At 41.4% G+C, this 25,942-nt stretch overlaps 2 protein-coding genes across 5 annotated transcripts in view; one reads left to right on the top strand and one right to left on the bottom strand.

The window, feature by feature from the left end:
• Positions 1 to 1,589: 1,589 nt before the first annotated feature.
• gxylt2 (glucoside xylosyltransferase 2) lies at positions 1,590 to 22,078 on the bottom strand. 2 transcript variants are annotated; one of them, XM_033036719.1, is made up of 7 exons: positions 21,604 to 22,078; positions 15,486 to 15,678; positions 10,411 to 10,542; positions 8,956 to 9,207; positions 7,484 to 7,607; positions 4,818 to 4,990; positions 1,590 to 3,273 (listed from the first exon to the last, which is right to left on the bottom strand). In XM_033036719.1, the coding sequence occupies exons 1-7, from the start codon at positions 21,939 to 21,941 to the stop codon at positions 3,109 to 3,111; spliced, it is 1,377 nt and encodes a 458-aa protein (XP_032892610.1). In that variant the 5' UTR covers positions 21,942 to 22,078; the 3' UTR covers positions 1,590 to 3,108. The 2 variants fall into 2 exon arrangements, with proteins under 2 accessions (XP_032892610.1, XP_032892611.1); XM_033036720.1 differs by having other exon boundaries at positions 21,903 to 22,065.
• A 1,112-nt stretch (positions 22,079 to 23,190) lies between these two features.
• The window catches only part of shq1 (SHQ1, H/ACA ribonucleoprotein assembly factor), an 83,233-nt gene continuing 80,481 nt past the window's right edge, over positions 23,191 to 25,942 (top strand). Inside the window, exons 1-2 of one of the 3 annotated variants that reach the window (XM_033036717.1) lie at positions 23,191 to 23,591; positions 23,636 to 23,694. The gene's annotated coding sequence lies outside the window, so the exon portion shown is untranslated. Of the gene's footprint in view, positions 23,695 to 25,942 lie in introns of all 3 variants that reach the window. The other 2 variants (XM_033036716.1, XM_033036718.1) reach the window with 2 other exon arrangements.

Raw genomic sequence — 25,942 nt, 5'->3', positions numbered from 1 at the left:
TCGCAACACTGGGGACAGGTAAAACCTCAGAAGGTAGTGACACTTGAAGCCCACATGCCTTCGCTCTCTGCACAGCCTGATGCAGCCACACATTCCCATCCACCCATGGTTATCTTTTATTCCTATGCTCAGCTCAACTCTGTTCACCTTTGCATGAAATATAATCAATGATTCTGCTTTCATTTTGCTATGAAGAGTTCCAGAGACTCACCAGGTTTGTAGATTAATTGGCTTCCGTAACTGCCTCTGGTGTGAAGGATGTGAAAGCTAACATGGAACTAGTGCGAGGTTGGTCAGCATGGATCGGTGGGCCTGTTTCCAAGTTGTATCTCTAAACTAAGCCAGTTGGGCCTCATTCTCCATATTAAGAAAACATTCATAACCTGTATTCCTGTGACACAAACATAAAAGGAAACTAAGTTTGGAAAATGAACATTTAAAAATCTCCGGTAGTGGGTACACAGCTGAAACTGAAATGGATAACTCTTTTAAATACAACATGTGACATGGGTTGAATGGCATCCTCTATTCTATTCATCACAATCCACAATATTTAATTCACTGGAGTAGAAGATTGGAGAACTTTAAAGTGCATAGCCCTGGAGAAATTGCAGAGGAGATTCACCAGGATGTTATCTGTATTGGAGGACTTCAGTTATAAGGCGGGATTGGATAGGCTGTGTGTTTTTCCTTCGGGCAAGAGGCAGAGGGATGGCCTAACATAATTATATAAGATTATCTAAGGAATAGATGGGGTAGATAGCCAAAATCTTTTACACATTATAGGGGTATCAAAAACAGGAGGGCAGAGGTTTAAAGTGAGAGAGATTAAGCGAGTTTTGAAAGGAATCCAAGGAGTCGTTTTTTTTGCAGAGTGGTTGATATCTGCAGCATACTGCCAGAGGAAGTGGTGGTGTCACATTATTTATTTAAAATGCTTTGATACATGCATTTAAATAGGTGCAATGGGATTACTGCAATTTTAAAGTGTTTGGCATGGACTTGATGGGCCAAAAAGCCATCTACTATGCTGTACAACTCTTGCAGCTCAATATTCTGTTCCCTATTGTGCTAATTTTGAAAACATGGGGCTAAAATTAGGCTTCACTCGATGACGTTCTCACGCTTAATTGATTATTGTTGGTTGTTTCCACCAAATGCACTGGTTTGCCAACCTTTAAATATAAGCCAGATAGTTTAGGCATTGGGACTTTAATAAGTATGTTTAAAATGTCTGAACTATATTATCCTAAAGTTATCTATTATAAAATTGATTCATATATTCAAAATAATGTATTCAGTTAAAATTGAGTTAGCGGCCTTCTTGGGATAATTCTATTTTCCACTAAATTAATTGCTGCAATTAAACATATGAATATAAAGCAAACTATAAAACATACCTATTTAATGTTTTCCAATCAGAATTTGCAAATGTCTAACTGAAAATTCAAAAATGAACGCTTTTCAAAATGGACAGAATTTGCACTGAAAATATTGACCACCCCAAAGTAAAAGGTTGCCCTTGCTATACATGTAGTTTACAGAGAAAGTAATGCAAGTGAGTGGTAAGGATGATAGCAGCAGTTTCATTAATGATATTGTACCTTTTTTATTTAAAACACATGTATAAATATTGTAGAATAAGTATCACATTATCAAAAATAGCTTGCACTTCCAAATACAATTGGTTTGGGAATAAATCTTTTTTTTTTAATTTTTTTTTTTTTTTAAATGGTAAAAAACATTTTCTATACTTTTTGTTCCATCGCTATCTAACCTTGTCAATGGCACCAAAGCAGCAGACTCTAAAATTGCCCATTTTCTTAATATATAAAAAAATAAAGCAGAAGAAGCAAAGCCACGTAAAACCTAGACTTGAATGATATCGGGTGAAATACAGGAGGCAAGATCACCTGAAAAATGAAGAATGAGAAAAAAGGCTCTGAAGAAATTTATAAAGTCTTGGGAGAAGAAAGAATCAATGTTCAATGAAATAACGGAGACATTCCTGATAAATGAGGAGGCAGTGCGTTAGTGCCAACATATTAGTGCCAATATCCAGGTAGGTAGATGCAATCAGGTTTGTGACAACTCTCAGGGATTGAAACTGTAAACATGACAATTGGTTACAGAGATGGTAAATGAAGGGTATCAGAATTAATTTACGCCAGGGAAAGTAACATGCACCTATTTTTAAGCAGATGATTCAGGGAGATTACAGCAAGGTTATCAATTTTTTTAATCAATGAGAGAAAGTCGATAGTTTGAACACAAAGACAAGATATACCAGTGGTTGAGAGTAATGGAAGTTCTGGTGAAATATGTCCATGCCACAAAGGACACTTGTTTGAAAAGTGCAAGGAAAATTAGGTATGGTCCTCAACAGAGTTCCAATCAGAAGGTGGATAGACACAAAATGCTGGAGTAACCCAGCGGGACAGGCAGCATTTCTGGAGAGAAGCAATGAATGTCTGAAGAAGGGTCTCAACCCAAAACGTCACCCATTCCTTCTCTCCAGAAATGCTGCCTGTCCCACTGAGTTACTCCAGCATTTTGTGTCTATCTTGGATGTAAACCAGCATCTGCAGTTCCTTCCTGCACCATCACAAGGTGGATGTACACCAGGGGTAGGTGAGAGTTCTCTCTTGTTGTGGTCCTGCTGGATGTTTTTATTTGAAGTAATAAGGGGAACATTTTGGAATACATTTATTTGGACAACATGCTGTTTTGCGTTGAGTTCAGATGAAAAGCAAGTGGATTGAACTAATGGAGCTAACTGTTGCCTTAATACAAAATGAAGATTAATCAATTGAAACTGCACTGTGACTTCTCCGAGGTATAAGATGGAAAACAAGTTAGGTAAGTTCACAAGTCCAGGTGAAACATTTGGCAGAGTTGGGTGGAGAGTTGGTTCATCAAATGACAGTAGAGGAGACAATCTGGAACTGACGAGAGTTCAAAGGCCTGAATTGTTAATTGTGCTCCTCCTTCCGCTAATACTGCCTGATCCTCCACGTATTTCCAGCATTTTCTGTTTTTATTTCAGATTTCCAGCATCTGCAGTTTTTCTTTTCTTTTTTGACATAAACATACCACTATCCTCAGTTGTTATCCTATATGAATAACACGAACCTCGTACACTTTTCGCATAGCTTGTTCAAACTGCTTCAGGAATACTTGTGGAAGCCTGCCACATAAAGTGTGTACTGTGTTCATAAAGCTGTTTTGAAGTGGGAAATATAGAGACTGAAATAAATTATCTTCAAAGGGAAACTGAAAGGAAAAAAAATAAAATTTGTGATCAACTTTTTTTTACAGTACTGTAATTTTCAATATTCCCAGAACCACTTAATTTTTTTTGTTGTTAAGTTTAGAGATACAGCGCGGAAACTGGCCCTTCGGCCGACCGAGTCCGTGCCGACCAGCGATCCCCACACATTAACACAAGCCTACACACACTTGGGACAATTTCCACTACACCAAGTATACAAACCAAAGCTAATTAACCTACAAGCCTGTACGTCTTTGGAGTGTACGAGGAAACCAAAGATCTCGGAGAAAGCCCATGCGGTCACAGGGAGATCGTAGAAACTCCGTAGGCAGCACCCGTAGTCAGAATCGAACCCGGGTCTCCGGCGCTGCAAGGCAACAACACTACTGCTGCTCCACCGTAACGCCCCTAATTTATCAATGATTATAGCTGTAGCTGTTTTCCCAATGATTTTGTGTAAATAATTCAAGTGGTATTCCAGTGAGGGATGTTGCAAGTATAATCAATTATTTCTGCCCAGGTCTAAACCAAGCTAGTGACTGAGTGAAAAAAGAAAAGAAAAAAAGCCACATTTCCTGATGTTCCCATTGCTATGCACTGAGAACAATTATAGTGATGTCCTGCAGCTACAACCTTGGTCAGTATGGACAGATTGGGCCAAAGTACCCATTTCCGTGCTGTATGACTATGACGCTGATGAGGATGCGATCGACCATTTCTTTCTAAAAAAAAAAGCCGATTTGCAACATTTTTATCACTCATCTTCCAAAAATGTACTTATTTGTTCCAGTGGATACTCACAAATAGAAGTTAAACGGCGTGATGTATTTTCACAAGAGTATGCGACACGTACTATAGCAACATTCAAAAGACATTTAGATGGATACATGGATAGAAAAGGTTTAGAGGGGTATGGGCCAAACACAGGCAAGTGGGAACCAGCTTAGATGGAGCATCATGGTCGGTATGGACAAGTTGGGCTGAAGGGCCTGTTCCCTCTGTGATTCTACGATCAGGAAGCATGCCATGATAGTTCTTTCACGCACCGACGCCACACTCACAACACGCCATTAATTATGCATCCTTAACTGTTCTTGTGCAAAATGCACTTCGCTGACTGCTGAATGATGACTTAACTGTCAAATCCGCTGAATTATTGATTATTTGCAGAATTCATTTGGATTACCGTCACACATGCAAAACAATGAAGTGAAATTTAGATTTGACCACAATGGTGAACATTTTGGAAGCGCTCACCGAAAGCTATGGCATTGTGACATCCATAGGAAACACCATTTTCTCGTATGTCAATTGATCAGAAGGATTAAAAACAGAAAGGCCACAATTATTTCTAACAATAAATGTTCATGCTCTTTTCAGCCTTCCAATGCTGAAGTACAGAGTCACTCAAGAAGGGATGCTAAATTGGGAGCAATAGATGTAATCACTGAACAAAAATGTGAAACTCCAATCCGAAAAAAGCAATGAAATACTAATGAAATTTGATCGTCATAAAGACAGATACTTTTGTGTTTAAAGTACTCACATTGCGTACAGCCTCATACATTACTTTGAAGGCAGGCTGTTTATCATTATGATAAACCCCACGGTTTCCATGGAGAATGGAAACCCCTTGGTCTTCTGCTCCTCTACAGTTACTGCCGTACATACAATGATCAGGTCTGTAATTCCACTGACAAGGAAACACGTACAGATATTCTACATAATCAAAAGAAACATCATCTTAATATCATACCTAGATCACCAATTCTTGCTAAATATATTTTTTTAATTGAACAATTCATTACTTTAAGAGTTTAATGCTACAAAAACTATTCTCATTTGTCTTCAGGTCATGTATATTAGGGTGGCACTGTGATAGAGTTGCTGCCTTCCAGAGCTAGAGATCCGGGTGATATCCTGACGATGGATGCTGTCTGTGTGGAGCTTCAACGTTCTCCCTGTGAAGTACGTGGGTATTCTCAGGGTCCTCCAGTTTCCTCCCACATTCCAAAGACATGTCAGCTTGTAGGTTAGTTAGCTGCTGTGAACTCTCCCTGGTGTCTAGGATAGACCTAGTGTATAGATGATCACTGGTCAGTGCCGAGTCAGTGGGAACTAAACTTCTGAAAAGACTCGGAAAATATTGAAAAATAACAATCCTTTCATCTATCATACTTGGAGTTGTAAACTCAAGCTTTTGTAGGTTTTCCCCGAACACTGTGGGACTGTTGGGATATGGGGCAAACGTGGGCAGGTGGGACCAGTGTAGCTAGAACATGTTGGCCAGTGTGGGCATGTTGGGCCAAAGGGCCTGTTTCTATGCTGTATCATTCTATGACCCCATGACTGATCAAAGGGTTCAAGTCGTCTGCATACGAGAGAGGCTACAAGAATAGTTAATATTTCTTACGAGCCTGATGGACTAAACCAAGTTGGTGGTTGTGAGTTTGAGAGGAGTAAAATAAAGTAATAGGCCATGATTCCTGATGTTCTTGTTGCTATGGACTGAGAGTGATGTCCTGCAAGCTGCAACCCTGGTTAATACTTGGATCTAGGTTCACACAATCTTCCAGCTCTCAAACCGCACCCTGGACTCAACAGAAAGGGAGGGTTGAATAGAATAGAAACGTTTGTTCAGAATCTTTTGATTCAGGACTCAAGTTTCACATCTTAACGTCAAAGGGTGTTTTGTATTCAGTGTAATATAAAGGAGTTCATGGCAAGTTTTTCTGACAGTTGTACAGTTGTGAACACAACTTTAAATGGAAAACATTTTGACAAAACCTCATAATGCTACAAAGTTTTTACAGTACAACAGAATATGTTTACATGTTTAAGAAGGAACTGCAGATGCTGGAAAATCAAAGGTAGACAAAAGTGCTGAAGAAACTCAGCGGTGCAGCAGCATCTATGGGGAGAAGGAAATAGGCAACGTTTCGGGCCAAAACCTTTCTTCTTCAGTCTGAAGAAGGGTTTCGACTCGAAACGTTGCCTATTTCCTTCGCTCCATAGATGCTGCCGCACCCGCTGAGAATACGTTTACATATTCTGTTGTGCTGCTGAAAGTAAGAATTTCATTGTACTGTCTGGGACCTATGACAATAAAACACTCTTGACTCCTATAGTAATCTCATATCGGTCTTCAGGTCTCTGGTCATGTATAATTCAATTACTAATAGCGCATCGAAGATTCTTTTTTAATCAAAAGAACACATTGTTAATCAGTACTGAAAATTAAGTTTGTGATTAAGGCTATTTTTTGTTATTTTTCATACTTTGTTTCTGTGCTTGTAAATTATCTGCGTACACCCTTCAATTAGATACAGCATTGATTTGAGTGCTTGCCCTCTGATCTTTTATACGTGATGCACTCCATACTTTCAAGTCAACACAAGCAAGAATGCTGTAGTCAAACTATAACAGCATTGTGAAAATCTTTTAATTTCTCTTAACTGTCTTAAAAAATATATAATAGCCATGATATTTATTTAAACTATACTCATTGTATTCAACAGTATTTTGCATCATCTCAGGCACCTGCCTTGTCAGGGAAAAATCCCCTACAATACAAGGAACCACCGGATAGTGCCAGCAATGGCTGTCTGTCCCTTCCTTCTTTGTTGTTTTTTTAGTATGTGTAAATGTATTTGAGTGTTCTTTATCTTGTTTTATGTGGGGGGTGCAGGGGTGGTTGGGGGAAACTTTAAATCTCTTACCGCGACGGAGATGCAATTTTTTTCCGTATCGTATGGCCGTCCGCACTGCAGTCTAACATCGAGGAGCTGACGGCCTTTGCTGGAGACGGACTTCGGGAGCTGCGGACTTTATCATAGTGGAGCTCGCGATCTCTGGTTAGAGACAGACTTTGGGAGCTCCAGGCCGCAAGAGCTTCGACCGCCCCGACTGCGGATGGTTAGACTGCCCCGACTTTATTGCCTTCCATCACAGTGGGGAATCAGCTGTGGTGGATGTTTATGTTAACTTTTATGTAGTTGTGTCTTGCTGCTTTTTTTTTAAACATTTTGGCTGTATGGTAATACGAATATCACTGCACCTTAATTGGTACACGTGACATTGAAAGACCTTTGAAACCTTTGATATTAAGCTTCAAATCTATATATATATAAATTTTCAAATTGCACAAATAGAATGGAAAGTTGATAAACTGTTTTCGCATTTAATAAATAAAATAATTTGTTTTTAACCTACCTGGGTTATAATGGAATATGATATTTAATAAATCCTGGTCTCCCCATGTGATATCATTTTTGTATTTATGGTATAAAGGATATAGTAAGTCTTCCCATCTTAGGCCAGAGGGAATCATACTATTCTGTCAGAAGAGAAGACAAAAAACATCATTTACCACACTTGGACAGTGAATGATATTCCATTTACTCACCAAAGATTACAAAGAACTGTTGGACCTCTGAAGGAACTGTTGAATTGACACTTAAATGCTACTGGAAACTGTCAAATGTGTGAAGAACCTAGAGCTCACCTTGTTGCTTAGTTACAGCTTTGGAAATCTTGTATATGAAGGAACTGCAGATACCAGTTTAAACCGAAGATAGATAGAAAAAGCTGGTTCTCGACAGGAAATGTCACCCATTCCTTCTCTCCAGAGATGCTGCCTGTCCCGCTGAGTTACCCCAGCTTTTTCTGTCTATCTTTGGAAATCTTGGATAAGGTTATCAAGAACAATAAATGGGGTGGAAAATCCCGCAGGTTTCTGCACGTGGGGAGAGAGGTCCCAGGGATCATCTTCTCAGCAAGCCATGTTGTTGAGGCAGTCAATGTCAGAAACTCACTTTGCAAAAACCTGGCTGCAATGCACAATCTCATTTCTTAATATAATTGATCTCTCCTAATCCTTGCATAGTTTGCAGCTGAATTACAGAGCTCACCTACTAACTTCCTCAACTCTCCTACAATCAACGTCACACACTTCTCGTTTTCAACAAAACAAATGAAGAATTCTATCGGTCTGAAACTTTCGCCAAATACTTCACCAGGCTGTGAGCAACACATCCCCAATGAGCAGGAGAATCTCACCCACTAATCAGCAGAGTTGTTCCAGAGACACAGGTTTGATCCCGACTACAGGTGCTGTCTGTCTGGAATTGATAATATTGTCCCTAGTATGTGTAGGGTAGCGTTAATGTGCAGGGATGACTGGCTGGTACGGACTCAGTGGCCCGAAGGAACAGTTTCCCACTGTATCTCCACACTAAACTAAACAAAACACGTGACAAAAAAGTATAATTGAATCATTGAATTCCACACCACACATCAGGGTAACTCGATGCACCAGAATGTCAGATGCAGGTAAATGGTAGTCGAGAAAAAAAAATTGGACACTTTGTAACCCATCCTTGCAATTCCCAAACTTGTTTTACATCTGATTTTCTTCAGAAAAGCAAATTATCAAATGCATAGACATTGCACTCAGTGACAGAATTTCTCAGTCCTTATCTATAAAGTATAGGTCAAAGAACAAATGAATCTTGAATTAAGGGCTTGTCCCACATATGCGATTTTTTGGGCGACTGCTGGCACCCGTCATTATCGCAGTAACGTCGCTGAAAAATGTTTTTCATTAATCAATCCCTCTGGCAAGCTTAAAACTGCAGCCGTAAACAAACTGCTTTAATCACTATTATGAATCATTCTCCGCTCACCTTAAACAGCCGACTTCTTATTCGAGTAAGATTCATCAGCATGACCCCTGAATTGACACCAGCTGCTCCGTAATACGGATGTCGGGCAAACCGACTGTACCATCCGATCTTTGGGATTTCATGTTCAGGGGCCATGGCCGCAAGTTGCGTAGAATTGAAGAGTTTCAGGATATTCCAAACATCATCCACTGATCTCAGAAAGAGAACGTCAGTGTCGACATACAGCAGAGAGTCGACATCTTTCAGAATCATCTGATGAGGAAGAGTAGAGAAGTAAACCCTTTTTAAGAATTTAGATTAAGAACAATTTATTTTGAAAAACCACAATAATTCAACAATTCCTAATTTTATCCAGAAGGCTATAATTAATCCCAAATCTCTTAAAATACTATAATTACTGCTACCACTGAATCTAAATGAATCTTCAGTTATGCAAAACATCAGGGCAGCATAAGGGAATTTGCAAAACTGGAGACAGTAAATGGGGTAGGGCACTACTATTATACATGCAGCATTGTAAGTACAGAAGTACTTAAAGATCAAATAACAAGTGCAGGAGGTTTGCATGACCTAACAGCATGTGAAGCAGGAGAATTACTGATCAGCCCATCACTGCTGCATTTAACTTCTTGACTCTATTGGTTCCATGGTGCAACGACAGCTAGCAATGATAGTTGCATTGTCATTCCAGAAGAATATTTAGATGATCCTTGTGTTCTATTGAATCAAACAGAAGGAGAAGATGTAAATCAAACTGCGTCTGGGCTGAACGCATTGGGAGCTTATAAAGGAAAAATGAATGCGTTCTTGCTGTGTCGAGATAAAGGAATGAAAATGCAATGTTTTGAATGTGGATAGTGGACCAGTGACCTGAAGCTGAAATGCAACAACATGGGAAGATTTGAGATGGCCACACTTATGATTAATGTCACTTACACTTGCATTCAAATCTGGTGCGTGAGTAACAGCGGTAGAGTTGCTGCGTTACAGTGCTAGAGACCCGGGTTCGATCCTGACCTCGTGTGCTTGTCTGTACGGAGTTTTACATTCCCCCGGTGACCTGCGTGGGTTTTCTTTGGGAAGCTCCAGTTTCCTCCCACAATCCAAAGACCTACGGAATTGTAGGCTAATTGCCATGGTATAATTGTCCCTGGTGTGTGTAGGATAGCGTTAGTGCGCGGGAATCCCTGGTCGGTGCGGACTCTGTGGGACAAAGGGCCTGTTTTCTGTGCTGCGTCTCTAAACTAAACCTACAATTGCAGCATTCGTATGGAAGAGCAGTCTTTGGAAAAAATAATAAAATTTAAAAACACTACTACAATCTTCAACTAATACCTTTTCACAAAAATCTTAAGCTATGTGCTTCAAAGCAGAGCAGAGTTACTGATTTGCAAACATTGAAAGAAATATCCTTGCAATTCGACAACACAAGTAGTAATGAAAATGGTGACGTACTGGAAGGAAAAGGCGCTGAGCTGCACATGGCTTAAATAACTTCTTCCATTCCTGAGGATTTCCCACTGAAAAGTTGATTGGGTAGATGCTATATTCAAGATGTGTTTTGTATAAATATGGCCAGGCTTTAATCTGTTGAAATATAAAAATAAGGATTTACATGCCAAATGCCAGAGTTTAACTTGTCAAAGTAACATCTTTTGAATTAATGCCTGTAGATCTGGAGAAACCAATTAAAACTTGTCAGATCGGAACAATATTTGTTAAACAATTGCACATGTTCAGACATCAGCTGAGGCTTTGTAAGGCATCAGTCAGACTGCATTTGGAGTATCGTGAGCAGTTTTGGGCCCCATATCTGAGGAAGAAAAACATGCTGGCATTGGAGAGGGTCCAGAGGAGTTTTACGAGAATGATCCCGGGGACAATTTACCAAATAGTGAAAGGTCTGGATAGAGTGGATGTGGAGAGGATGTTTCCACGAATGGGAGAGTCAAGGACCAGAGAGCATAACCACAGAATAAACAGATGCACCTTTAGAAAGGAGATGAGGGGGAATTACTTTAGTCAGAGCGTGGTGAATCTGTTGAATTCATTTCCATCAACGGCTGTGGAGACCAAGTCATTGGGTATTTGTAAGATGGAGGTTGACAGATTCTTGATTAGTACGGTTGTCGGAGGTTATGGCGAGGTCAGGAGAATGGGGTAGACTCAATGGGCTGAATGGCCTAATTCTGCTCCTTTGACTTATGAAGTCATCACAATTCACAAATATGCAAAGACTGATACTGTAATGCAGTCTGGATCTGCAGTCTGGATCACCCCCTTTGCTCTATCGTGAGTTTGAACTGATTGTATCTAAGTTTGCTATTTCTGATCTGTTTGTGTAGCATGCAAACCAAAGATTTTCACAGCACCAATAATAATAAACCTAAATCTCTGTGCAACCTCTGTTCTTATGGAAAATTACTATTAAACAATTACTATTGTATACTAATAGTTTAATTACTATTAAACAAGTATATTAAAAACTGGAAGTTACAATTTGCTGGATTGATCTGTAGATTAAATAAAGATATGTACTTTGTAATGATCACATACCACTGGCTATTTATCATGTTTAAATAGCAGTTATCTAACTCAATCAGGGTTGTCCAATCTTTCTACTGGAAACCCAACTGATTAAATAGTTCTCCTTTGGTTTCTTGGTCAGCTGCAGAGGTTGCAACATTCAATCAGCTGCAAATCTCTTTGAGACTGAGACAGTGTGAAGTAATGCAGATTGATATTTCCAAGACCATATGCCAGTATTCCTCACAGATACAGTAAACAGTACTAATCCAATAGCTGGCCTCTATATTAGAGGCTGACGAGTCCGCTGCTGGGTTCCATAATAAAGGGCGGCACAGTGTAGAGTTGCTGACTTACAGAGCTTGCAGCGCCGGAGACCTGGGTTCGATCCCGACTACAGGTACTGTCTGTACGGAGTTTGTACGCTCTCCCCGTGACCTGCGTGGGTTTTCTCCGAGATCTTCGGTTTCCTCCCACACTCCAAAGACGGACATGTTTGCAGGTTAATTGGCTTGGTAAATGTAGAAATTGTCCCTAGCTTGTGTAGGATGGTGTTAATATGCGGAGATTGCTGGTCGGCGCAGACCCGAATGGCCTGTTTCCACGCTGTATTTCTAATCTAAACTAACAACGCAAATGCTCTGAGAAAGCCAATAGATTCTAGCTGATGCAAACAGACTATCCAAGTAGTAACTGTCATCCATGACAGATATTACCTTCACTAAGTGGGGCACAAAAATCACCAAGAGTTTACTACATGAGGAATACAATACAGCAGGCTGCTGTTGTCGGGCCCTGCACACAATTCGCAATTTATTCCCTAAGTGTATAGACTATCTGGAAAGTTGTGATTCCAGTCGCTAATTTTAATCTGTAAAGTTTACATAAGGAAAGACAAAACATAATTTTGGATAGTCTGCAGGAAAAGGAAAGAACCGACAATATGCTCCACAGGAAATGCCTTCAAAAAAATCTGTTTAGAGATTCCATCCTGTTTTTATGGTTAAGCTGTATATATTCAGTTTATCATTGTATTTGCTTGTCCATATAACTTTGCACCATCATTTTATTGACAATATCTTTCACTTACTCCGTTGTACCAGTGTTTTAACCTCATAAGACCAGCCTTATTCATATCAGTCCCAATAGAGATAAGGTTATGAATGGAATTCAAACTGTTTTGCCTCATAGTCAGGTTGTACTACTGCAAGTTTCAGTTATTTTAACAGAATCAGCATGAAAACAGGCCTTGCGGTCCACCGAGTCCATGCCGACCTTCAACTACCCATTCACATTAGTTCTATGTTATCCCACTTTTGCATCCACTTCCTACACACCACGAGCAATTAAAAATTTTTTTTTACAGAGGCCAATTAACCTACAAACCTACACGTCTTTGAAAATGGGAGGAAACTGATACACCTGGAGGAAACCCACATAGTCACTGGTGAAACGTGCAAACTTTACACAAACAGTAGCCAAGTTCAGGATCGAACCAGAGTCTCTGGCGCAGTGAGGCAGCAGCTCGACCAGTTGCACCACCCAATTAAAAAGATAAATTTCACTAGAAATAGAATTAAGACTGTTTAAAATAATTTTACTCACAGAAAATCAAGAGGGGAGCCACCCATGCCGTCACTCTGCAGTGAAGATTGCAAGAACATTTTTCTCTTTTCTCCCCAAGTATTTAATAATGATAAAAATCATCAACATTTTGAACATGGCTGACAATTCTTTTCCCTCTGCAATACTTAACCAGAAAACATTTTAACGTTTAATGTAATTCAGTTTTAATTTAATAATTCAGATTCCTAGTGCAGCAAACCTATTAATAATAAATTTGGATGTTTGACAGATGTTGACACTGTACAAACAATACGTTAAGATCTAATTGTAGGATAAATGATCCTTGTTCAAATACTGGAAGCATATATAATTCTTCAAATTATTCATATTTTTTAATGTGATGAGGCTGTTCTATAATGACTATTTCTCACATAATTGGTTGCATTTCTATAAGAGTGAATTGTCGTTACGTTGCATATGCACTGCACAAACATGGTCATTGTTATATAGTACAACATAACTGAAAGTGTGGAAGTTAATAATGATTTAAAAATACAAAATGGATTCCGATGAAACTAAGACAGGCTTCCACCGTCGTCTATTAAATTGCAAAGCTAGCAAAAACGCACTAAACTTTTCTTTCAGTACACTAACAAAGCTAGCAGTGTTGATGTTCCCTTTCCAATAACATAAGCGAGATAATAAGCTCAGCTTCATGAATGTCTCCTCTACAATTTAACATTGAGAGAGAATTCAGACTATAAGATTATAATGTTCGTCATAAGTAGAAAAATCCAAAATGCTTGTTCTGCATAAATATAACCTTCTCATATAACCATATATGGCTGCCCTTCCTCTGTCAGAAGAACCTGTCAATCGTCTTATGCTGTCAATCTTAAGGATCTATCAATCTTAAGAAGCAAGAGGCTGTGCTATGATCTGTAGGTAAGCTGAACTGTAGCTTATTGGAGTATATATATAATAATAATAATAATAATAATGGATGGGATTTATATAGCGCCTTTCTAATACTCAAGGCGCTTTACATCGCATTATTCATTCACTCCTCAGTCACACTCGGTGGTGGTAAGCTACTTCTGTAGCCACAGCTGCCCTGGGGCAGACTGACGGAAGCGTGGCTGCCATTCTGCGCCGACGGCCCCTCCGACCACCAGCAATCACTCACACACATTCACACACAGGCAAAGGTGGGTGAAGTGTCTTGCCCAAGGACACAACGACAGTATGCACTCCAAGCGGGATTCGAACCGGCTACCTTCCGGTTGCCAGCCGAACACTTAGCCCATTGTGCCATCTGTCGTCCCAAACGACAGATATTACATATATATTGTAATTAGATCACTGCCCCTTTGTGTGGGGATGAGAACTGTATAGTCTGTAATCTGCATACTGTAAAGAATGTTACCACACCCGACTGGCGAAATAAAGATTGTACTGCTTGATCACTGATTTTGTGTTTTTGTCTGTTTATGAATAGTGAACCATAACAAAAGAATACTGAAATGACTGGTGTGAGAGTCAGTGGGAAGTGCAAATGTTTGCAGCCAAACACACATGTTGTTGAGACTCAATGTTATCTTGTGCAGTTCAAGAATATTTGGTTACAGTCACCAAAATGGTGGCAATTAAACTAAGGCTTAGGACATGGTCCCTTCTCACTAATCATACATAACAAAGGGAAAGAATAGGCAATAACGTTCGCATTTACTTATGCATAAAACAGACTGTAACTTCAGGCTAAAACTGATCAGTAGTTACATGTAAATATGTAATTTTCTCTGTGCAGAAAATTGACTATTTTGGTTCCAATCCAGAAACCTCGGCTGAAAATCTAATGCTCAGTACGGACAAGGTGCAGTAATGTCTGAGATGCCATCTTTCAGATGACATATTATACCATGAACCCGACTGCTCTCTCGGGGAATTTTTACTAAAATCTTCAATCAAAATCTGCAATTAAAATTACAGTTTAGATGGTGCTTGGTCCACTGTGCAAGACGCATCATCATATCAGTGATTAGCCTATTAATAGACAATTAAAAAAAACCAGAACATAATCAGTGGACTCTGTTCATGGAGGGCGGGAGGATGTAAAGCAAGTTGATTAATGCCACAGAAACAACGATAACATGTTTATCTGAAAGGAATCCTTGCACAATTTCACGGTAACTTTTCAAAACATTTTTTGAAGACTTTTAGAGACAGTGTGGAAACAGGCCCTTCGGCCCAGCGAGTCCTCAACGACCATTGATCCCTGTACACTATTTCTATCCTAGACACCAAGGACAATTTCCCCTGGCGCTGTCAGGCAGCAACCCTACTGCCACGCCACTGTGCTGCATTGTATTCAACAACATAAACACAATCTGTTCATTGATATGTTTCAACAGCATTGGCTTTCTCATCCAGACACTTACACTGCTTTCAAACTGTGAGTGGAGTGTATCTTCAGCAAAGATGTGGAATTTTATCTTGTAGATACTGAAAAGAATAGCCGACTTCAACATAGTCATTGTCTCTTCCAGCCGATCCCCACAGGCCACCACTGCCAAGTGCACCCATTCTTCACCATTCTGCCTGTGGAGACGAAATATTGGTTCCTGAAGATCCCTGAAGAAAAACAAAATGTGCAGGTTTCAAATCTAGTTTTAAAATTAACTTTGCTGCTCCATTTGGACTTGTTTCTTTGCCATCTGCTCACTTCCACCAGCGGCTTCCTTTGATACCGTGTTTAAACATGCTTTTACATCTCTCAACAAATGTAAGGAGACACAGAGCCCGAGCCGTATCAAAAACACATTTTTTTTTGTTTGTTAATATTATACATTTTCACATGTTTTCTGTAATTTTAATCTAAAATGCAAAACTGCAAGCATAAGATGAAATAATTTCAAAAACGACACAAAGTGCTTGAGTAACTCAGTTGGGTCAGGCAGCATCCCTGGAGAACACAGATAGTTGACATTTTGCGTTCTAAGGGTCCCAACCAGAAACGTCAACTAGCTACGTTCTCCAGGGATGCTGCCCCAACCGCTGAGTTACTCCAGCACTTGTATGGTTTTTTTTGGAAGGCAGCATCAGCAGTTCCTTATTCCTAGGTGAAATATTCAATTGCATTACTTACCCAAATACAAGTTGCTTGGTGTAAAGACAATATTAATGATTTTAAATCATTACATAAGTTATCTGGAAAGAATCTATGGCACCTGTGTTAGCTCTTTGAAGACGATCCAAATGTAAATTCATCAACCTGTTCCGTTCACTGTATTCTCGTGATTTTATTTTGCCATCACATACTTATCTAATACCTCGTTGAAGAATAAATGTTCTACCAATCAATGTATTCCAGATCAAATGAACTCATGCTGCAATTGTGTTGTGCCCACATTGACTATTCGTTGGAAAATTACCATGCTGCTGCATCCTCCAATTACTAATGGATTTTTTACCAATGGAAGCAGTTTGTCCTTGTTTATTCGGTCTGAAAACCATTATGATTTTGCACACTTCTACTCAATCTTTTATCATCTACACTAAGGCAGAGATGGTGGTGCAGCGGTAGAGCTGCTGCCTTTCAGCGCCTGGGTTCAATCCTGGCCATGGTTGCTGTGCTTGCATGGGTTCTCTCCGGGTTGTTCCGTTTCCCCCCACACTTCTACGACATACAGGTTTGTAGGCTAATTGGCTTCAGTAAAATTGTAAATAGTCCCTAGTGTGTAGGATAACGTTAGTGTACGGGGATCGCTGGTCAGCGTGGACTCGTTGGGAAGTAGACTACAGAAACAGGCCCTTCTAACTAAACTAAACTCAATCCCACTTTTGCTAGTCTCAACATAAAAATGAAATATCTGGGCTACCATTTTTAGTAATTGGCTCTGTACCTCTATGAAGGATTTGACATCTTTCCTAAATCTTGCCAATAAATGTGCATTTGGATCTCTTCCTGCTGGTTTCAATCAACACCATCAAACATGGGGTGGTGGGTGTACGGAACAAGCTGCCAGAAGAGGTAGTTGAGGCTGGGACTATCACAATGTTTAAGAAACAGTTACATATGTATATGGATAGGACAGGTTTGGAGGGATGTGGACGAAACGCAGGCAGATGTGACTTGTGTAGCTGGGACATGTTGGCCAGTGTGGGCAAGTTGGGCCTGTTTCCACGCTGCATCATTCTATGGAATGTGTAACTACACGCCACATGTGGCATGTAATTCAGGATTTCATGCTAAAATAAAGTAAATAATATTCATTGTTTTCCATTCTATATTAAGTGCAGAATTATAAACAGAGCTAAAAGTACAGCAAAGCCACAACAGATGGTACTTCTAAAATAGTCATTGAATTAAAACAAATTCTCCAGCAATGTTTATGGTGTCCAAATGCATGATTTAAAGGTGACAAATGAAGAATGAAATGAGTGGCAATACACTCAAGTCCTCATTATGGGTGAGAGATGGGGGTATGGTATAAACCAGCATCTGCAGTTCCTTCCTACACATTACGGGCCACCTATGTGTCTTTTGACGTTGTGAATCAGAAGCAGATATCATTTCCTGAACATGCAGCTGGTGTATGACAACTATGAAAATGCTCCCTCCCCTACGAGAGAGTCTGCAGAGACCATTGTATTCAGCCATTTCTTAAGGGGTGGCCCTTGGGAGACAAGATATATGTCCTGACACTCTAGTGGAGGAAGGAACTGCAGATGCTGGTTTACACCAAAGATAGTCACAAAATGCTGGAGCCCTAACCCCAATGTCCTGACACTCAGTGTCCTTTTCACTACTGTGCAGACTGCTGCAAATGCTGGACTGGAGCTACAATGCATAGCTACTCGTAACTTAGTGGAATCAATCATTTGGGTCCTGAAGCAGGGGTTTTGATGTGCAGACCGATAAGGGGGAACCCCGCGAAACACTCAAGGAAGAGCTTCCAAGGGGACTGCCCTTGCATTCTGCACAGCACTAGCTGAGGTTTGGCTATGAATGCAGCAAGACTTCAAGTTCAAGTTCACATTTATTGTCACAAGCATCAATTAAGGTACAGTGATATTTGAGTTGCCGTACAAGTAAAAAAAGAACGTAATACACAATAATTTTAACATGATCGTCCACCACAGTGGAATCAACATTCCTGTGATGGAAGGCAATAAAGTTCAGTCGTCTTCCTCCTTTGGTCACCCAGTGATCGGGGCCTTGAACCCTCAGCACTGCCTCTGCCGACGGCCCAATGTTAAAGCCCTCTCATCGGGATGATGGAAACTCCGACGTCGGGATGGAACGGAAACACTCTGTGCATGGAGCTCCCGAGTCGGCCTTTTCTTACCGGAGACCACGGCTTCACAGTGTTAAAGTCCACGGGCCCCACAGTGAGCACTTCCACAGCGATCCTCGGCAAAGGAGCGCAGCTCCGCGATGGAACGTCCGCGCCTGCGGCTTGAAGCTTCGGGTCGGTTTCCAGGAAAGGCCGCATCAATCCAGTTGTTAGGCCACGGGGAGGGGACGGAGAAAGATCACATCTCCGTCAAGGTAAGGTGTCCTTGAGACTCTTGAAAGGCGCCCATATATAAAATTTATTATTATTATTATTAAGGTAAGTGACTGAAAACAGTTTTCCACTATTCCTCCTCCTCACCCCCACATAAAAAACATACTGAGAAACATAAAAACATACATTTGGACACACTAAAAATAACACAAAAGTTGAAATAATACACAGGCTGCTGGCGAGGCTGCCATCTTGACACCCCCTAACGACGTAAGCTATAAGGCAACATTCAGGATTGCACTGACAAGGTTTACGTTATATTTGTTAAAGAGGGAACTGCAGATGCTGGAAAATCGAAGGTTTCCTCCCCTTCCCACCTCTCCCTCAGCCCTCGGGCTCCTCCTCCTCCTTTTTCCTTTCTTCTCTCCGCCTCCCCCTACCCCCTATCAGTCTGAAGAAGGGTTTCGGCCCGAAACTTTGCTTATCTCCTTCGCTCCATAGATACTGCTGCACCCGCTGAGTTTCTCCAGCATTTTTGGGTACCTTAAGTCATATTTGATTGGTCTTTGTCCCAAACATTATGGAGGGCACCATATTTCCCCAAGCACCTGTTCTAAGTGAGCCTGCTTGCTTGACATGTGGAGCTGTTAGCAGACAACTCCATCTTCGCCGGAAAGCATGTTTAACCCTTGCATTACACAGGTGGATCTCAGAAACACGGCAATCAAACTAGCCACAGCAAGTCCCCACAAAAGAGAGCAAGATAAATAACCATTATCATCTATTTTTTTTGCTTTGCTTTAAGGGTGAATATTCGTAGTACTCCCAGAATCTTTTTCATAAGAGCACTAAGACTGCAGGCACACATCCCTTCAGTGGACAGTCATGGAACCAACAAACCATTGAAAACTGGACCTCTGAAAATGCTGGTCTCCTCAATTCTGCACTGAAGCACTACCCTAGTATCTGTCTTCATCACTTGAACCCAGGTCCTCGTGTCTCAAATGCAAATATGAAACCATCAAATGAGAGTGAAAACCATGCGTCAAGTGTTCAAAGGAAAACATGCAGTTTGAGCTGGATGTGTTCCACTCTATGGCTTGTTTACTGAGAAATTTACATCATTGCTTTTCATACGTTGGCTTCAACTTCAAAGCAGCATAGGACAGCATCTGGGCTGCTGACCAACTGTGCTCCGTAACCTCCCTGGCAGCGAGCTTCCATGCTGTGGAAGTGACGAGGCATCCATAAAATGTTCAGTTGGTACCCAGTTCAACATTGTGAACAGAATACTAATATTTTGCACAGTACTGAAAATGCTTCCTAAGTCAAGTGCAGCACTGTTTAAAATTGCCTTGATATAATTATACATGGCCCAACATGCACAATGCTGGAACATGCAAGGTCCTTTTGGCCTGGTAAATAGGGAGGAGAATTCAAATGCCAACTTCAGCAATGGTGTGAATATTTAAACATTTGGCATTTTGGACTCGCACAGGATCAATAAACCTTGGTATTCAAACAAATGTCACTGGAATGGAAAGATCATAGCATTGTAACGCTTAATATTCTTAAGATACCATTCCCAGCATTGAAACTCTAGTTATTCTTAGTTGGCTGTGTTGGGCAGGTCTGGCACCAGCCTCCAGAAGCAGACTCAATATTGCAGTCTGAGGAAAGGATTCAAGCATGCACTGAAATCTCATTGAAGAAATGCAGCATCCCCACTGACTCCTGGCAACCTCAGGCCCACGACTACATGGATAGGTGACATTTCGGGTCAGGATCCTTCACATAGCTCCAGAGACCCAGATTCGATCCTGAACTCATATGCTGCCTGTGTGGAGTCTGTACGTTCTCCCTGTGACCCCCATGGGCTTTCTCCGGGTGCTCCAATTTCCTCCCACATTCCAAAGACGTGCCAGTTTGTAGGCTAATTGGCTTCTGTAAATTGTTCCTAGTGTGTTGGATAGAACTAGTGTAAGGGGCTTCGCTGGTCAGTACGGACTTGGTTGACCAGTTTCCATGCCATATCTCTAAACTGAAAAATGGCACCTAGCCTTGTTCAGTTCAGCATTTGAGAATTATTGATTAGTACGGTGTCAGGGGTTATGGGGAGAAGGCAGGAGAATGGGGTTAAGAGATAAAGATGGTTCAGCAATGATTGAATGGCAGAGCAGAATTGATGGGCCGAATGGCCTAATTATGCTCCAAGGATTTATGAGAAGATTCAGCAAGTCCATGAGGATTCTCTCGAAGTTCTCTACCTCGTTTTGTTATTCTGATATTACACTTTACTATTTCTTTGCACTACTTCAGGTATAGTCATTATTAATTGTACAATCAGTTTTAGTTATCATTACCATGTACACCGTTTACTCTATCGCCGTCATGCCAGCAAAGAATTTCGTTTCACTCTGGTGCATATGTCAATTAACTCAGATTAATCTGAAAGAAAGACCCAGGATTGCTGGGAAGTTTGTTCTCACTCGGTCTGACTCTTTGGTCTGACTATCTGTGGCCCTGGTTCCTGGCGGACCACTTAATTCAGGGGCAATAAACCAGAGACAGCCTCGGTAGTGGGGAGACAGGAACAGCCAGCCTTGCACGTCGCAAACACTTCCAGTGAACGAATAATTAATTCTCTCGCCTCTCCTTCCAGCGAGAGGCGCTGAACAACGTGGAAGCCCACCACAGCCCACCGAGTGGCGGGGGAATGTAGCAATTCACTGTTGCTAACCCCCATGATTACTGACAGTAATTAACATTAATTTGGTGGTGGGGTGAGGGGCATACAAATTATATCCCGAACAAAGGAAGCTGAAAGGGAAATTGTTCCACACAGTATGTGACCAAAGTATTTTTTTTAAGTTATGTAGTTCAGGAAACAGCTTCCACCATTGTAGAGAGGAGGAGGATTTCACACGGGATACAAAGTGTTTCCAGATTGCCCCGGAGCGCTGCCTGACTCACGCCCACCCCTCTATCTTCCCACAGCTCGGGGTTGCGGGGCACCCGGCTTAACGCCCGAGAACTCAGCCCTTACCTGTCGCTGGCAGGCTTCTTGTGCCTTTTCGTCAGGAGCCGTGGCCGGGGGTTCAAGGCGGGCCGAAGCTGCGAGCGGAAAGCGGCGGGCTGGCGAGTAACCAGGCGCCCCTGAAACGCTTGCACGGCTCGCCAAGCGCGGCCGTCGCCCACCCTCGGCGGGGTCTCGCCGGCCGACATGCCGAGCAGCAGGTACTGCAGCAGCCGCCCGCCCACCAGACAGCCGAGCACTGCCGCGATCTTGTACCGGAGTTTCATTGTGTGGCCCCGCTCACAAGCCCCGCTCCTTCGCGCACTCACGTCATTTGCTGAGCACTTTCTTGCCGTCAAATTCTTCATCGGAAATTAATTCCAGATTTGTCATTTTCTCTCTCTCCCCTGCTTTCCCTCCAGTTTACTAATGCAGCGCCAGAGAGAGCCCTGCCCCAGCTTCTTGCAGCGAGAAACAACGCTATCTAACCGCAAACTGAAAGGAACAGCAAGTTACATTTTAACCCTTCAGGGATGGGGCAACTTAAGTCGGTTGGCAACTGGAATTGCGAGTCCCTATAATAAACCAGGAACATTGAGAATCGAAAATCATAAATTCTGTGGTGAATTTGTAACGTGCAATATTTCCAGTTTAAACTGTTAGTTTAGAAATACAGGGTGGAAACAGACCCCTCGGCCCACCGAGTCCGTCCTAGTACACTAGTACTATCCTACACACTAAGGACAATTTACAATTCTTACCGAAACCAATTAACCTACAAACCTGTACGTCTCTGGAGTGTGGGAGGAAAGCGGAGCACCCGGGGAAAACCCCACGCAGGTCAAGTGGAAATCGCTGTAAGGCAGCAATCGCTGTGCCCTCTCCCCGAAAAAATAAAATCCACATTTGTGTCGTTACGTAATATTTATTGGGATAACTTGATTTTGCATAAAAAGAACAAAAACATTTTCTAAAAAGCCACCGGCCAGATCCTTATGATTAAATTAACTTTTACTAAAAGACAATAGCAATGCTTACTTTGCATTGGTATTTAGAAATTGTGCTGCCAGAGTTGTTTTTGTAAGGGACCTGTATTTGACAAATATATACATTGGTGCAGTAAGTAACGTTTAATGTGCAACCAAAACTGTACATTTCTACGTTAAAAAAAAGCGGATCTTCATGGGAAAATGATGTATGTCAAGAGTGTTTTATTGTCATGTCATATGTGAGCAGTGCCAATGTGTCATATTTTCACTGGTATTGTTGTTTTACGTTGAGTGTTGAAATGGTAATTTAATAATTTTGTTAGATTAACCAATTTAAGTAGTATTTAAATATAATACTGACGTTTCTGGTCGGGGCTCTTGTTGCTGTGGAGGCCAAGTCAATTTCAAGGTGGAGACTGATAGATTTTTGATTAGTAATTGTGTCAGGGGTTATGGGGCGAAGACAAGAAAATGGGGATGAGCGGGAAAGGTAGATCAACCACGGTTAATTTATTCTTACATGGTTTATTCTGCTCCCAGAACGTATGATACTCTTCTGATGAAAGATACGAAATATTTGCTTCTGATTTCCTTTAACGCTCCGCCCACTTCTGTAAAGCATGTTACGCCTTGGCTTCGGAGATGTAAGGCGGGGTAGACGCAGTCCCTCACTTTCTGCGTCTTAAGATGGGAGCAGAGAAAACTGCTGCCCAAAGATCATAGAGCGGAGCTGATCTTTGCTGCTGCTGCTGCCCTCTGGGCGGCGCGGTCGCCCTTCTGCAGATGAGCTACAGCTGGAGGTAAAGATCCTATAGCGAAGATCCAAAGCTCCGCTATAGGATCTTTGGTTGGAGGGACCATGAGATAACCGGGACCACGTTAGAACAGTCGAGCGGGTGGAAGGAACGGAGGGAGCGGAACGTTCGGACGGACAAGGGGGGGAGTGGAACGTTGAGGAGCGGAACGTTCGGAGGGACAAAGGGGAAGTGGAACGTTGAGGAGCGGAACGTTCGGAGGGACAAAGGGGAAGTGGAATGTTGAGGAGCGGAACGTTCGTAGGGACAAAGGGGAAGTGGAACGTTGAGGAGCGGAACGTTCGAACACCCGACCGAGGACAAACACGCTGCTCGCAGTAAGATTGCAAACTGGTTATTGACAAGCTGTCAGCGAGCCGGCCTTGCTGGGCACTTGGGAGAACTATCTACTGTAAATAATGCTGCATTGTTATCCTTTGGTCCAGTCCCTAACACTTTCAAATACCGAGCAGTGTAGATTCACCAGTGTAAGGCATTAAATGGGTTGTGAGTTAGAAGAGTGTTTGTTTCACCGATAACCGGTCACGTTGCGGACCAGCCAGGAAGTGCCATGTCCACGTGCTTTCAGTTTAAACGTCGCGAAAGCCAAATTCTGCGAATGCTGGAAATTTGAAATTGGGTGCGAATAAAAACGTTCAGAAAATCCTACAAGTGTTCAGCAGATCAGGCAACGTTTCTGGGAGTGAAACACATTTAATTCTTCCAGTGATTTTTTTTCTCATCAGATTTATTAGGGTGCTGTTACAAAAAACAAAAAACAGGCTTGCAAGTTTCTGCATTTGTGGACACGAATTCGGGCAGACGTTTCATGTTGAAAAACGTTGTGCTGCACAGTATGCGGAAGTAGGACGGAATGTATAAGCAGTGGACACAGTTCTGACTGCTTTTCTCTGGGTCCTAATAAAAAATATACACATGGCTGTTGTGCGTATTTCTTGGCCAGCAATTTTTACTGTTTATAGATGATAGGGAAGTAGGTGGAGAACATTTTGTGAATAGGATACATCCCCAATAATGTTACCTCTTTACCACATCTGTTCCAAGGATGACAGACCTAGCCTCTCTTAAAAGGGGTCAATTTTAGCTGTCATCTGGTATCTCACCTGTATCCATCACCGTTTTAGACACAAAAAGCTGGAGTAACTCAGTAGGACAGGCAGCATCTCGGGAGAGAAGGGGGTGATGTTTCGGGTCGAGACCCTCATTCAGACTCGCATTGCCTTTTTAGTAGCAATGTTACAAAATTTTGAGATTTAAAAAATCAAGCCTGCAATTTATTCCCATCAGATAAAGCATAAAAAAAAGTTTAATTTGACACCTAATTCACTTTCATATCTCAAGTATTAAAAAAGTTATGGCCATTTTCATACTCGGAAATTAGCATCTTGTTCCCTATTGATTTTCTGTGGACATAACAAAAAAGCTGTTATCGTGGACAGTCAAAAGCCCATAACTTTCTTAAAAATTAAGAGAACTGAATGAAATTTTCAGTTATCATAGATTGAAGCATTCTGAAACAAATATAAAACAATCTTACTTGGATGACCTGAAATTAAAGCATATAATTAGTTAGTTGCCCAATTGTAGCTAATTCCACTTCAATTACTAGATCTAAACATCTATCCATTTCTTAAGAAAAGATTAACATTTTTAAATAGCCTAAGTGTCCAAATAACATTCACAAAGAATTCACAATAAAACATGATTTTTAAATCTCATTGACATTAATTTATAGGCCAAATGGAAGGAATTTAGTGTTCAATTGCTGTAAATTAATGGCCATTTAAATCAGCTTTCGAGTGGGATCCTGTGGACCGCACTGGTTTAGAACGTTCACATTGCGGTAGATTTGTACCCCAAATGCCCAGAAAAATACTGCGGGATTTAATGGGCCCCAAATTAGCTACTCGCAACATAAAACTTTGTATAAAGGGATCTTAAGAAGCCCTTTTTAATGTAAAAATAAACAACCTACCTTCTGTTGTCTCCTGTATGAGATCCGTCCCGTTGTCGGCGGTCGCGGGTTTAGAGGTTAATTTTTAACTTACTATAATAATTAAATAAACCCATTAAAAGTAAAATGTGCTCCAGCGATAGAATCTCCCAGCGATTTTTCGTCACCAACTAACTAGGCTGAACAAGCTCGATTTGAACAGCCTAGGGAAAATCGCGTTTTAAACCCGCCCCCCTCTAAACGGCGCCAAAATCGCACACATGGGCTGGGACAGATCTGCAGCGACGCTTAAGGTAGGTTTTGCAACATACCTATTTTTAGTTTTAGAGCGCGGCAACAGGCCCTTTGGCCCACCAAGTCCGCACCGACCAGCGATCCCCGCGCATTAACACTACCCTACACACACTAGGGACAAACCTGTACGTCTTTGGAGTGTGTGAGGAAACCCACGTGGTCATAGGGAAAATGTACAAACTTCATACAGACAGAACCCGTACTGAGGATCCAACCCTTGTCTCTGGTGTTGTAAAGCAGCACCTCCACCGCTGCTCCCTTTGCCCTGCTTGCATCCTCTAACCCTTTCCTATCCATTTTTGTAACCAGAGTAACTA

This window comes from Amblyraja radiata, chromosome 18, assembly GCF_010909765.2.
Source record: "Amblyraja radiata isolate CabotCenter1 chromosome 18, sAmbRad1.1.pri, whole genome shotgun sequence".
NCBI classification, from domain to species: domain Eukaryota; kingdom Metazoa; phylum Chordata; class Chondrichthyes; order Rajiformes; family Rajidae; genus Amblyraja; species Amblyraja radiata.
Note: the sequence above shows the minus strand (reverse complement) of the source record. Positions and strands in the feature narration are given on the sequence as shown.